The 13,581-nt window shown below is 41.1% G+C and overlaps 1 protein-coding gene across 1 annotated transcript; it reads left to right on the top strand.

Annotated features, from left to right (window-relative positions):
* Positions 1-1,898: 1,898 nt before the first annotated feature.
* On the top strand, positions 1,899-7,252 carry LOC109464824 (lysosomal acid phosphatase-like). Its single transcript, XM_019761899.1, has 10 exons — positions 1,899-2,534; positions 2,975-3,035; positions 3,317-3,408; positions 3,649-3,744; positions 4,156-4,248; positions 4,617-4,740; positions 5,111-5,202; positions 5,620-5,726; positions 6,153-6,331; positions 6,992-7,252. The coding sequence occupies exons 1-10, from the start codon at positions 2,352-2,354 to the stop codon at positions 7,171-7,173; spliced, it is 1,209 nt and encodes a 402-aa protein (XP_019617458.1). The 5' UTR covers positions 1,899-2,351; the 3' UTR covers positions 7,174-7,252.
* The last annotated feature ends 6,329 nt before the right edge of the window (positions 7,253-13,581 follow it).

The following is a 13,581-nucleotide window of genomic DNA, read 5'->3' as shown; positions in this document are numbered from 1 at the left end:
TAAAAGTTACCTGTATTGTATACTTTCACCACTTTGCTCCAACAAACATCACGGTACGGTCCAGAAAACAATTCAATGGCTGCCATCCGTGCAATCGATTATCAGACTGTATCGCATATTTTTCGCCACGTGTCAAAAATGCCGCCTGACGGATTACAACGGTACTTGTCAGTGGTAAAATTGCCAATACGAATTTACATTGTTTATTTAAGAGCGACCCCTAGCAGCTAATGATATTAGTGCTTCAAATGGCAAAGCGTGCCAAAGAACTTGAGCCAATCAGAAGAGACATTACAAAACAACCCTTAGTTAAAATCTATTGGACATGCCTATTGGTCGGTCAATCAGCAGCCAATACATTCAGTGCACTGATTAGTCAATTTGTTTGATCGTCGGGTAATTACCGTATAGTTCTTTCCCGCACGTGCGCCGAACAACATACTTGTCCAACACCGCTGGAACAAAGTAGTCCCTGCAAACTATCGCAATTTCGTGATAAAACAGCTTAATATTTATTCTAAATATTATTTTGCCATAAAATAATATTTTTGAAATGTTAATTTTCAATAGATCATCGAGCATTAACCATGATTATATATTTTACGTTTACCGGGTTGCCCAAGAGGCCTTGGCGGGCGTGCACCACTCTCATCACCAAAGAAATTCCGGCAAGCTAACGATCGGCTTGCCCGGTGTGTGTTGAAGCGGCCGCTCTGAGTCGGTTGAACCATTGCTAGTTGAACCCACTTGAACGTCAAAACACGAAAATTCGGCATAGAAGCCAAGGAGAGGGGCACACATCAGTGTTTTATAAGTCCACAACTTACGGGACGCTGTTTGTGGCTAAAGTCCGCCAGAACAGAGGGAGGCAACCCTGGAAGTGCGAGTCAGTACCAGGGCCAGGCCCGGGGGCTAGGCCGGTTCGTACTCGGCCTGCTAGCAGCAATCTGACCGGCCAACGTGTTATACGGCGCGGCGTGTCTGAGACCGTTGGACTGTTGGCGCGGCCTTGAAGCCTAGGGAGGGGGACACCTCAGTGTTTTATTAGTCCACAAGTTACTGGGCGATGTCTGTGGCTTAATTCGCTAGAAAAAATAGAGAAGGCAACCCTGGAAGTGCGAGTCAGTACCAGGGCCAGGCCCGGGGTCTAGGCCGGTTCGTACTCGGCCAGCTAGCGGCAATCTGACCGGCCCCGAAATCGGCACACTTCTCACGGCGGCGGTTTGAGCGTACAGTCCTCCAGGTGAGCGGACGTTCCTCCGGTTTTGAGCGTACATTCCTCCGAAATCGGCACACTTCTCACGGCGGCGGTTTGAGCGTACACTCCTCCAGGTGAGCGGACGTTCCTCCGGTTTTGAGCGTACATTCCTCCGAAATCGGCGCACTTCTCAGGCGGCAGTTTGAGCGTACACTCCTCCAGGTGAGCGGACGTTCCTCCAGTTTTGAGCGTACATTCCTCCGAAATCGGCACACTTCAGTCGGCGGTTTGAGCGTACACTCCTCCAGGTGAGCGGACGTTCCTCCGGTTTTGAGCGTACATTCCTCCGAAATCGGCACACTTCAGTCGGCGGTTTGAGCGTACAGTCCTCCAGGTGAGCGGACGTTCCTCCGGTTTTGAGCGTACATTCCTCCGAAATGGAAATCGGCACACTTCAGTCGGCGGTTTGAGCGTACAGTCCTCCAGGTGAGCGGACGTTCCTCCGGTTTTGAGCGTACATTCCTCCGAAATCGGCACACTTTAGTCGGCGGTTTGAGCGTACAGTCCTCCAGGTGAGCGGACGTTCCTCCGGTTTTGAGCGTACATTCCTCCGAAATCGGCACACTTCAGTCGGCGGTTTGAGCGTACAGTCCTCCATGTGAGCGGACGTTCCTCCGGTTTTGAGCGTACATTCCTCCGAAATCGGCACACTTCTCACGGCGGCGATTTGAGCGTACACTCCTCCAGGTGAGCGGACGTTCCTCCGGTTTTGAGCGTACAGTCCCCCCAAATCGGCACACTTCTCACGGCGGAGGTTTGAGCGTACACTCCTCCAGGTGAGCGGGCGTTCCTCCTGTTTTGAGCGTACATTCCTCCAAAATCGGTCCACTTCTCACGGCGGCGGTTTGAGCGTACAGTCCTCCAGGTGAGCGGACGTTCCTCCGGTTTTGAGCGTACATTCCTCCGAAATCGGCGCACTTCAGTCGGCGGTTTGAGCGTACAGTCCTCCAGATGAGCGGACGTTCCTCCGGTTTTGAGCGTACTTTCTTCCAAAATCGGTACACTTCTGTATGTACGCTCATACCTGGAGGAATGTCCGCTCACCTCGAGGAGTGTACGCTCAAACCTGGAGGAATGTCCGCTTTTGTGAGGAATGTACCAATGTCGGAGCAATGTCCAGATTAGATTGGTCGGGGTGAATAAAGATCACGAACTACAGAAAATCATTTCTGCCATCACACAGGTAGGTATGCAGCAGCAATATGAGTTGGGACAATTTTTCAGAAGCAGATATGTCGGACCGGACTTTCTCAACTCTTCATACAACAGATATCAGGTAAAAATTCTGATTTTAAAGTTGCATATCCAATGAGTCATTCGTAGCTGCGGGAGATGGAATTCTAGGGTAGACATCATTTCGTAGCAAACTTTCACACGCAGGTTTGCATTTGACTAATCGCGCTTGGGTATCTAACGCAGTGGAAAGGTAGGACACAATGCAAAACACAAGGAAAAATTCAGTTTTAGAAGCGTTTTGTTGCGCGGTAATGAATTGTTGAGAAAACGACAGAATGTTAGAATTGGCAACGGTTGAATATAAGGGACTGCCATGAAGCAACTTTAGCGTTGTCCGACAGAGCTGTAAAACTGATTGTGTGTCCTGGAGTTTTCCAAGGAGAGTTACACAATAGCTAAGTTATGATACATGTAATACTATACAGTTATATCAGTGTACACTCGCAGATCCAGCTTCACACTTGTCTGTCACACTTACAGGTTCAGGTCCGGAGCACGGATACAGACCGGACTCTGATGAGCGCCCAGGCTAATCTGGCAGGTTTGTTTCATCCTTTACAAAGAAGTTGTTTTGTATCAAAGAACAAGCTGTGTATATATGTGCTATGCCTAGTAGAGGCAACACCACTTGATTAGACTGTATCAGCAACAATTATAATCATATTATGTAAGCTGAATAATATCGAGATATCATTCAGTAGAGTTTTAGGGTTTATAGGGTAAATAGAAGATACGATAGTTTGAGGACTATATTGTATTTTTATTCCGTCATACAAATTGTACCAGTTGAAGTTGTGAAATACAGTTTTATCTTTAAAAAAGGTTTGTTTCCTCCCGCCGGAGAGCAAGTCTGGAACCCAGACATCCTCTGGCAGCCGATTCCTGTCCACACTAGACCTGCCGAGGAGGATGTGGTGAGCTTAATATTCTTATTCACACTAAATTGCTGTGAAAAAAAGAAGATAAAAAGAAGATTTTTCTTCTGTGTGCCGAATTTTCTTTGTAATCTGTACTAGTTGTTACATCACTTCTGTAAATAATGTTATTTCAAATTCAAAGTTGCCTTCCTCCAGTATTTCAGCCTTTGTCTATGTGTCTATCACATGCAGCCTAGCCAATGAATTAATTAATTGATAATTAATATCATGTTTTAGGTGCTGGGAATGCCACCATGTCCCCGATATGAGTATCTAAACCAGGAGGTCCAAAGGACGGACCCAGAGTACCAGCAGAGGGAAAAGGACAACCAGGTAAGGGTGACACGGTTCTTATATAATGATGGCATTCTATTGTGTAGTTACATATCATTTCATTTCATTCATTCATTGTTTTATTCATTGTATAAAGTTTTGAATAATAGAGAACTTTATTGCACGACAATTGCACATGGTACAATGTATGGCAAAACAAATAAACAGCAAAGTACAAAAACAGTACAAAGTAAGACCTAATAAATCCTAATTACTCAAACAACAAGGGCTAGCACAAGTCTGTCTTTGATGTAGTGTTACAATCGAGTGGGGCTAAGTATAATCCATCAATGATAATATATCAATTTACATAGTTTACATGGATGTCATACTAGTACCATTATATGATAGTTTTTGATAGAATTGTCTACTTCCTACCTCACGTTTTGCTTTTCTTTCTTCTGACTGTAGGAATTCTTCAGCTACTTGACTCTACGGACAGGAATGCCCGGGGACAAAGGGCTCGGGGGCATCGGGAAACTGTGGGATTCTTTGTTTTGTGAGGTAGAAAAGTACATGTAACATCTAAGTGTTTTCGTACTCTGACTTACTCTTTACACTTCATAGTCTAGCCACTAGTCAAGAAGCTTAAAAGATCAGCCCAATAAAATTTGATGTGCATGCCATAATTACGTGATTCAAGTTTACTTGATAACTTCAAGGTTTAACCATGCCATCCAAAATGGCGGGCAAAGTTGTGAGTGATCATGACTGCTAATGATCAATACTGCTAGGTACAATGATTTCAATGGTGCGTGCTAGCTATAGGTGCATTAACAAATAGTCATTTGTACAGACAGGTAACATCGAACGTTCAGCATTTTACAAGACCTTCTTTGTCATTAATTCTGTTCGTCCGGCTTTTATAATAGAAAATGCACAACAGAACCTTCCCTGCGTGGGCGACACCAGAGGTGTATGACAAGCTGATGAAGCTGGAATCCTTCACTCCACGGGCCCATTCTTCGGACAGGGAAAGGTACAGACTTCGCAGCGGTACGCACAAGCATCAGCAATATATTTACCTTCTAGACTCTCAAATTGTAGTTCATGTGTTTCCATGCAGCTAATTATCTTTATGTTGAACTCAGCCTTGATATTGAACTAGAAAGGAAATGCTTCCAAAGCATGCACATTGTTTATCTCCACATTTCTAGCCTAATAAACTATATATGGTGACAGGAGTCTAAATCCCTCCTGCTATAAAATTGCAACATGATGTAACCCAACACTAGTTACCATGGTGACAGACGACATTATTGGTTTGGAGAAGAAGAAGAATAAACAGAGCAAAAACAATATGTTTTCCTTTGGTAGATAGATTTTTACTTTTTTATATGATGACGGTAGCCATGTTGTTCCCCAGGCCCCCTGCTGGGAGCAATGGTAGAGAACATGACCCAGGCTGTAGAAGGTACCCTACCTGACAGGAGGACACGGCTGGTCATGTATTCTGCTGTAAGTTCTTCCTCTCCTGTTAGAAGTTGCTTCTCCATTGCTTGCCACAACAACGAAAACAATGCTACTTCTAGTGTAACTGAGCATCAACATTTACTGCTGACTTCTGTGTATTTTTACGTACCATATCATGCTTATGGCCAATATTACATCTGATCAGTGGATATCTGATAGCATCAACATCCATTAAGAGTGAGATGGAAAGAGCCAGTGAGAGTTAGGGAATATATTATCGTACAGTTCAACTTATTTCTCAAATATTGAGTCATCTCAAGGGGGTTAAAAATTAGAGCTCCTTGGTCAATTTCATACAAATGTACAGATTTGAAAGAACAAGCAACTGTTATCAAATTGGAAAGGCAACTGTCAATTTCACATTTGTTAGGTACTATAATCCTCCTGCTTAAATTTTTCCAGCACGACTCGACCGTGATTGGTCTACTGTCGGCACTGGGCGTCTCTAACCACATACATCCTCCTTACTGTGCATGTGTCATGGTGGAGCTGCACCAGCAGGATTCTCGGTAACTCATCATCTTCTCCATTCAGCAGAACATTCTACGCCTGCGCAAAACTTGGAACGTAATGTCGTGTATAGTACCATTTCAAGTGGTGTAATATCATGTTTCCGAGAGAAAAATCTTGGGAGGTTATACCACTCATTTTGTCTGAGAAATTTAGGATAGCTTTTTATTTTTTTTTTTGCTTTCACCCAATCAGCGACAATTAAGATTTTCTTATCATGAACATAAAGTTTAGCCTTTTCGTCATAACGATAAAGATTTTCCTTTATATTTCATAGATTCCGGTGCCATGTAGCCAATACAAATGTGATGAAGTGAACAGATATTTTCGATGCAATCTACTTGTTCCTCAATGTCCAAAAAAGCGAATTAACTATCTCAATGTGAAGAACTAATAAACGATTTTCTGAATAATTTCTCTTTCAGGAATTTTTTCATAGAGGTGTGGTACAGAAATGACAGCACCCGAGACCCTTACCTGCTGGTGGTCCCAGGCTGTCCCAACCCCTGCCCATATCAGCAGTTTATTAAAGCAACAAAAGACTCCATTGTTATAGACAGGGAAAGGGAATGTCAACTTAGCATCGTCGAGAGGCTGAAAACATGTAAGCAATGAGCAGAAAACATTGTTTGAAATGTTTAAAGTTAAAACCTTTGGTTCAACACAAAAAATTCTCTCACCTGGAGCTTTTGACCAGTCACTCTGGTCTTCCTCAGTAGACTGACCCAGTGAAGCTTGTCACGTGGCTTTTTTGAAGTGTGACGTCAACACTGGGTCAAAGGTATCTGGTAGACGATGTTGCCCCCCGTCGTGGTTCAATGAAGGTTGAATATATTCTTTTCTTACTTACCAGACTAATAACAAGATTTTAATGGTGCATTCTGCAGGTTTGTATAACAATCCCTTACACAAAATGTTTATTGGCTAGTTGCAACTAAGTTGGTGGAATGTCTCCTTTTTGGTCGACAATTCTGGTAGCTGAGAACGTACTTTTGTGCATAGTGTAAATGTACGTATACACATAAATTCCATTGACTACATCACTTTCAAGCCATAAGTCGTCGCCATACAATATATTAATTTTGTATTTATTGTACGTCGATGAAGGTTAGTTTTTCAGGCAATACGATAAGCCAAAAAGCAGTTACTCAAGCAACTGGATAAGATTTTTTTTTAAAGTCATATGCAGTTGCTTGAGTAACTGCTTTTTGGCGTATGTATTTATTGTATTTTGTAATTTGTGACGAAGATCTCTTGTTTGTAGGGACGTCACTCATAGTGGGAGGAGTGGTACTGCTGCTTGTATTGATCACCTTTGTTGTGATCTGGACCTATGTCCGGAGATCAAGACGGAGTCGTCTGTACAGGCAAGACCCGATCTCAGAAGAGAACATCTCACTGACAAAAGACAAGGATGATGATGATATCGATGATGAAGCCTTATGATGTATTAGTCTAGAGTTAGAAGTTCAAGGGTTAGGTGTATCAAGTCATTCAGTGTAATGTAGCCAGCTGCCGCCACGCCGCGTGCCTGCGAAGCTGGTGTGTTATGCCGAAAGGCGGTTACACCGGCTATACAGATACAGATAGTCTCCACTGGACAAACAACAAAAGGTTACTAGTAAATTAAGTCTAGACAGATACAGTGCACCCCTCCCCTGAGTTTATAGTGAACGAGCCCCGGGGTCACAGAAAGTAGGGCATCCGGGGCAGACAGGTCTTCCCAAAGGTTTCCAGGAATGTGGGCATAGATCTGTTTGCAGTGTGTGTCAGCAAACAGAGCTGGGAGACATTCCTGTGGACATTCCATGCCTGTGGACAAAATGCCTGACGTGTACCATTCCTAGAAATCTTGTAAACTGCACACAATACTGTACCATTAGGCTTCTCCCTGAGACGTCGCCAAAAATAGTCAAATTTAGCCAAGTAGGGTAATATAACTGGACAGTTGAGTTTGGCCACATGTGGAGTTCATTTGCCAGCGCAGTTAGGGGAAATTTACCCCTAAATTAAATTCAGACTCAAACTGGCAGAATGGGGCCTGTCCTTGGTGCTGAACACGACTTCGAATCACACACAGACTCAGACATACACACAAAAGCACACACACATATATATCTGTACGGAAGGATTTCTATGACTTGGGGCATGCAGGTACATTTATGTAACGTTACACAGTTAGAAATTAGCATTTAATTTGCTAAATGAGGAATTTCTATTATCTTAATCTCATGCATGCAGGTACATTTGACAACACCTGCATGTATACAAGTGTGACAAATAAAAATTGCCCAGCAAAATAATCACTGTTAGTTCATCTAAGCATGTAGGCAGTACGCAGCTTATCTAATAAGCTAAATAAATATGAAATTGTTGCATTTCTGACTTTATATGACAGGTGAGATGTTGGGGTGTGTAGTAAGAATGGAAGTGGTCTACTAACAAACAATCAGTCAATGAGGCTGGTCTAAATGTGAGCATATGTTTATTCTTATCCTGTAAGCGTCACATCATATTACATCAACATTCAAACCATCCATTGACTGACTATGACTATATTGATGTGTAAAAACATATGTTTGGCCTCTTAAACACACATGTGTACACAACAGTTCTGCAGCATTGAGCCCACGGTCAATTTATATATCACAGTTCGTAAATTTTCAGTTGCATATCTAGGAAATGCTGAGGGGTCAATGTAGTAGGAGTCCCGAATCCAGACTCCTTGCATTTGAAATAAAAACCTCATAAAATTTGAGCCCCCTCATTGCTTCAAAATGCAGCATATCATTTTTAGGAACCCGAGGCTCAACGCTGCTGGTCCAAATACTGGAATGTTTGATTCAGTGAGAAGCATATTAATAGGAAGATAGTTACATAATATCTGAAATTTAGTCATGGCTATGTAATATCATCATGTTAGACTTCATCATAAATATTTATGTATTTTTTTTTAGACTTATTGCACTATTCAGTTTCTATCGTAGGCCTAGGTATGGCTTTGTGAAACACATAGGATAGCCTGGTATCCAGTCTATCGTGGCTGGGACAGGCTGTCTTTGAGGCTATAATAGTTTTCCCCTGTCCAGCTCAACTGGCCACCCGGTGGGGGTTTTACGCCTGTAATGAGTTTTGCATGCCAGGACTTGATTATCCCCACCATAATTGTGGTAGGGTTAATTGAACTCTCGCTGCACAAAACCTACCCGGGAACCCGGTAGGGGTAACTGAACTCCCGTCGTGCAAAACCTACTGGGGAACCTAGCTGAGTGGAGTGGTAAAGAGCTCCTACAGCCCCGAAGAGAGCCTACCATAACTGCGATAGACTGGAAAAAAGGCTACACAGAAAACACAGTAGTGCACGTCTACAAGGTTATACATGGAGGTTGGCACAGGGAGTGTTATTGCACTTGGAATATCTACACAGAACCTGTGGCCTATTCAGGGCTCGAAATACTTTTTTTTTTCTGCACACCTACATGTACATACTGGTGCAGGTAACATTGAGAATTACCTGCACCAGACAATTTTTACCTGCACCACTCTGAAAAAATGAGAAGTATAGATCATACATATATACTAAAACCTGTTTAGAAATCATTGCCATAATTCTTCTATACTTTATAGGTGGTAACAGTCAATACAGCAAATATAAATCAATACATATATATAGACCCAGTACTACATGGACTGGTGCAGGTTAGGTGCAGGTAGACATCAGACATGTCTCCAATTTTACCTGCACTAAGGTGCATATGTACCCAGTATTTCGAGCCCTGCTATTGTTAGAAGGGAATGTTCCCAACTGTGAACAAAGAAGGGGATAGGGAGAGCTGGTCAGTATATACAGCAGTAGAACATGGGAGTGTGGCTTCATAAACATAAAAAAAATCTTCTCTAACATTAATTCCTACTTCTACTGAAATAAACCAGAATAAAACTTGAAATACACCACTATACTATTCATAGTTAGTCTGTAATATTATCAACATACAATGTACAGTGTATGTAGTTCATTTCAACACATCTTTGTCCATTTCTTAGCATTTTTAGTCATATTCCACATTTCTTTATCAATTTGGAGAATCTTTCTAATGCATGTTTGTTTTGAATAGTTGTACAGTAGTGCCCATATAATCTGACCTGTAAATTCTGGGGAACAGAATGAAATTAAGTAGGTAATTTCTGAGAAAAATCTATTTACTATTGATAATAATTATAATTACTTTTCTTAATATTCTAATTCACATTTGCTTAACTTGTATGATAATGCACACTTAATGCATAATTCTTCTATGTGTCCCTTAAATGTCCTGAACTTCATGCACATGCATGCTAAAAGGTGCAACACTCTAATAATAATAATCATTAATTAATTCATAAAATAATTATGGCAACACATTAAATATTGTCATGCCTATCGTAAAATGACAATCTCTGTTCTGCAAATATTTTCTACTATTACAATATCCGTGATGTATCCATATAAGAACATTCCTGTATAATATCTATCTCTTAAAATCACTACAAGGTATTACTACATTAAAATATAATAATAATAAAACATTGACCAATAGGGAATCAGAAAATATACCTTTGATAAATGTATATAGAAACTAAGTACAATTACAGTTTTTCTGTATCACAGAACAGAAAGAGTAATACAGTGTTTCCAGCTTTAAAACCTACAGTCACTTCTTCTCTCTATATTATAATTCCTAATAGTTCAGAAAATTACAGAATCAGATTCTGAATATGAGAAGATAAATTTCCAACTTCCACGTGCTTTGATTGACAAAGTACTCCCAATAGTACATGTAGTACTCAATTGTATCCAGAACCCTGCCTATCCAGGAGGTTAGGTTCTGGATAGTCTTTGCCCTTGGCACAGTTCTGGACACTCATAGACTATCCAGAACCTTGCCTGACCATGGTTCTGGATAAAGCCCGGTTCTGGATATAACAGTACCTGTAATACCCGGTCTTACATGTTGTATGTATAGTACCTAGCCTAGTAACCATCACAAGGCAACAGAATGATTGGTAATCATACGAGAATCGAGTGTTCTTCTTACACAACGGCAACAACTATTATACACAACACAGGGCATGTTTGAAAGTATACAAATCATAGAAACATTGTTTTTGCCAGAAAGTGCTGCATAGGGAAGTTATGGACGTGAAATCCCTGCTGTTGACAGCACAAAGGAGACACAAACCTACATACACACAAACATACATACATGTACTTGTCTTACACTGAGTTATAGCATCATTATAGGACTATTGAAGTTTCCAGTCAAATACACATCTTTCCAAACTTTAAGATACAACTATAGGTGCTATATGATACATATAATATTCCATCGTATTATCATAGTCGAGCATTTGTCCAAAGTAGTGAAAAATGTTTTTTTTGTTTATGACTGTAGACAAAATTTCCTTCTGTGAGGTTGACACATACAACTGACATGAACCGACAATTCTTTACTAACAATACGTGTATCTTGGGTAAGAGTCTTTTACCGATCGTGAAGACAAATTATGAAGCTCAGGAGAAAGCCAACTAAAAGGAGATGCAATGTAGTTTATCAATCCTCCAAGCAAATATGGGGAGGACAGATCTCAAAGATGTTTGTCGAAAAGTTTAGTCTTATCACAAGAAACTCCATGGTGGGAAGATCTACATGTAATTTCCCTCTCAAAAGACTATATCATCACTATGCCTGCCCCTGGCCCCATAGCAGGACTCGAAATACATTTTTTTGCAAACATGTACCTGCATTGGTACACTAACATTGAAAATTACCTGCACCAGACAAATTTTACCTGCACCACTCAAACTTTGAAAAGCAAAATGTATGGATCACATTAAAAACTGTTCAGAAACCATTGCAACTATATCTTTTATAAGTCTTAAGTTTATATCAGGTGGTAACAGTGAATGCAGGAAATAAAAATTCATTCAAACCCAGTACATTGACTGGTGCAGATTTGGTACAGGTAGACAGCAGAAATACCTGCACAGCTCCATCTTTATCTGCACTAACCTGCACATGCAGGAGGTATTTCGAGCCCTGCCCCTAGCCTGCCTTACAAGTGAGGTACGAGTCTTCATCCAGCATAACCTGAGCAACTTGGACCTGACAGCTTGCTACAACTAGAAATAAACTTTAAGGGTTCAAGCTTCAAAAGGGGTTCCTGTCTTGGATCTGGGACTTGTAACTGGGAGGAATGTTCAGGGTTTGGAACAGGATCTTGGTGACTTTCTGCACAAGTTAGGGCCTCTGCCTGCCTAAATGTCTAGGCCTTTCCTCCCCTTAAAAATTATGGCAACAGTGTCCTAAGCCACAGCTTAAGCGTCTTTTAGGAAGGAAGACCTGTCAGAATATCTCAAAAACTTCCCTCAAAAAGTGTGTTGGGAGATTATGGCTTATGAAAAAGGGACTGGGAAGGATCTTCTTACTAACAAATGTCAAAATGAGCAGACAAAGTCATGTAATAACTGGATTTTGGCTAAAGGGCAAAATACACCAGAAATAGTGACATACATGATAATATACACATCAGGGGCTTCATCTTCTGGAATACAGTACATCCGCAAATATTTGCAGCAGTTTCATGTTTGCATTTTTTGCCTCTCCACCATAAAATCATTTCACCACCGCCTCTCCCTTGCTTGCACCACATATGCCAACCCCAAAAAAGATACCTGTTCAAAAATTAAAGAGAGCTGGATAAAAACTTCCAAGAACATGGCAAAAATAAGCTGAAGACTAAACCTCTGCTTGGAGAGTACCAAAATATGTCCATAAATCCCTCAGGAATTCACAGGACCATTACTCTTTTGATTTTCATAATGTACATGTTAACATCTGGCATTGCGTAGAATTGTACTCACTTGTCATTCTGCATAGTACATTAACTTTCTCTTGTCACTCTACCTAGAGCAAGGCTCTACCCAGAGGCAATATTGTACATTAGCCAGTTACATTTTTTTACTGAAAGCTACACTAACTGTATTTCAGAAGATGATGCTCCCATGATGATGTGCTTGGCACAAATTTAATTGCAACTGCATTTTGGTATAACATCTGGTGCATTTCAAAACAGGCTGCTATCTTTCTGAATTGCTGAATGTACAATGTATTTTTTTGGTTCTTGAAGGTATAATTTTATTTATTTTTTATTATGTGGTTTCTAAAGAATGTATTCAGAATAACTTTTAACTTGATGATTTAGACTATATATTCAGTAACAACAGTTGTAAAGTTCTTTTGCCAGCTGCAGGTCTTTTCTGTCCAACAGTATAACTGAGAAAACGCGTGCAAAGTTCATCGTCCATTCCCAGACATTTGGAAGTACTTGAATGTCCAGTGGTGGACACAAAAACAGTATGGCTTTTGCTTCCTTGGAAGTTAAGTAACGGATGGCCTTCTGGAGAATCACTGACATAACAAGGAACAGTTAGTAGAAATTCTTCAATCAGTGACGGTATTTAAAGGTATGAAACACGTACCTCCAAATTTTCGGTGTCGACTGTACAACTTTCTCAAGGAGTGACCTAGTCTCGCGAGAACACCCCTACTCCGCAAGGAGGCGGGGGAGGTCAGAAGATCCACACAAGTCTCGACCTAGTCTCGTGTTCTCGCTTTCTCCTTGAGAAAGGTGTACAGTCGACACCGAAAATTTGGAGGTACGTGTATTTTACCTTTAAATACAGTCACTGATTGAAGAATTTCTACTAACTGTTATTCTACGTGACTGATGAACCTCTTCAACGATAAAAAGGAACACTCTTAACTGACGTAACAGCAGGGTAGCATTGATTTGGCAGTTTTAGCTCCTCTCCAT

The sequence above is a fragment of the Branchiostoma belcheri genome, unplaced genomic scaffold (genome assembly GCF_001625305.1).
Source record: "Branchiostoma belcheri isolate BF01 breed outbred unplaced genomic scaffold, Haploidv18h27 scaffold141, whole genome shotgun sequence".
Lineage (NCBI taxonomy): Eukaryota > Metazoa > Chordata > Leptocardii > Amphioxiformes > Branchiostomatidae > Branchiostoma > Branchiostoma belcheri.
Note: the sequence above shows the minus strand (reverse complement) of the source record. Positions and strands in the feature narration are given on the sequence as shown.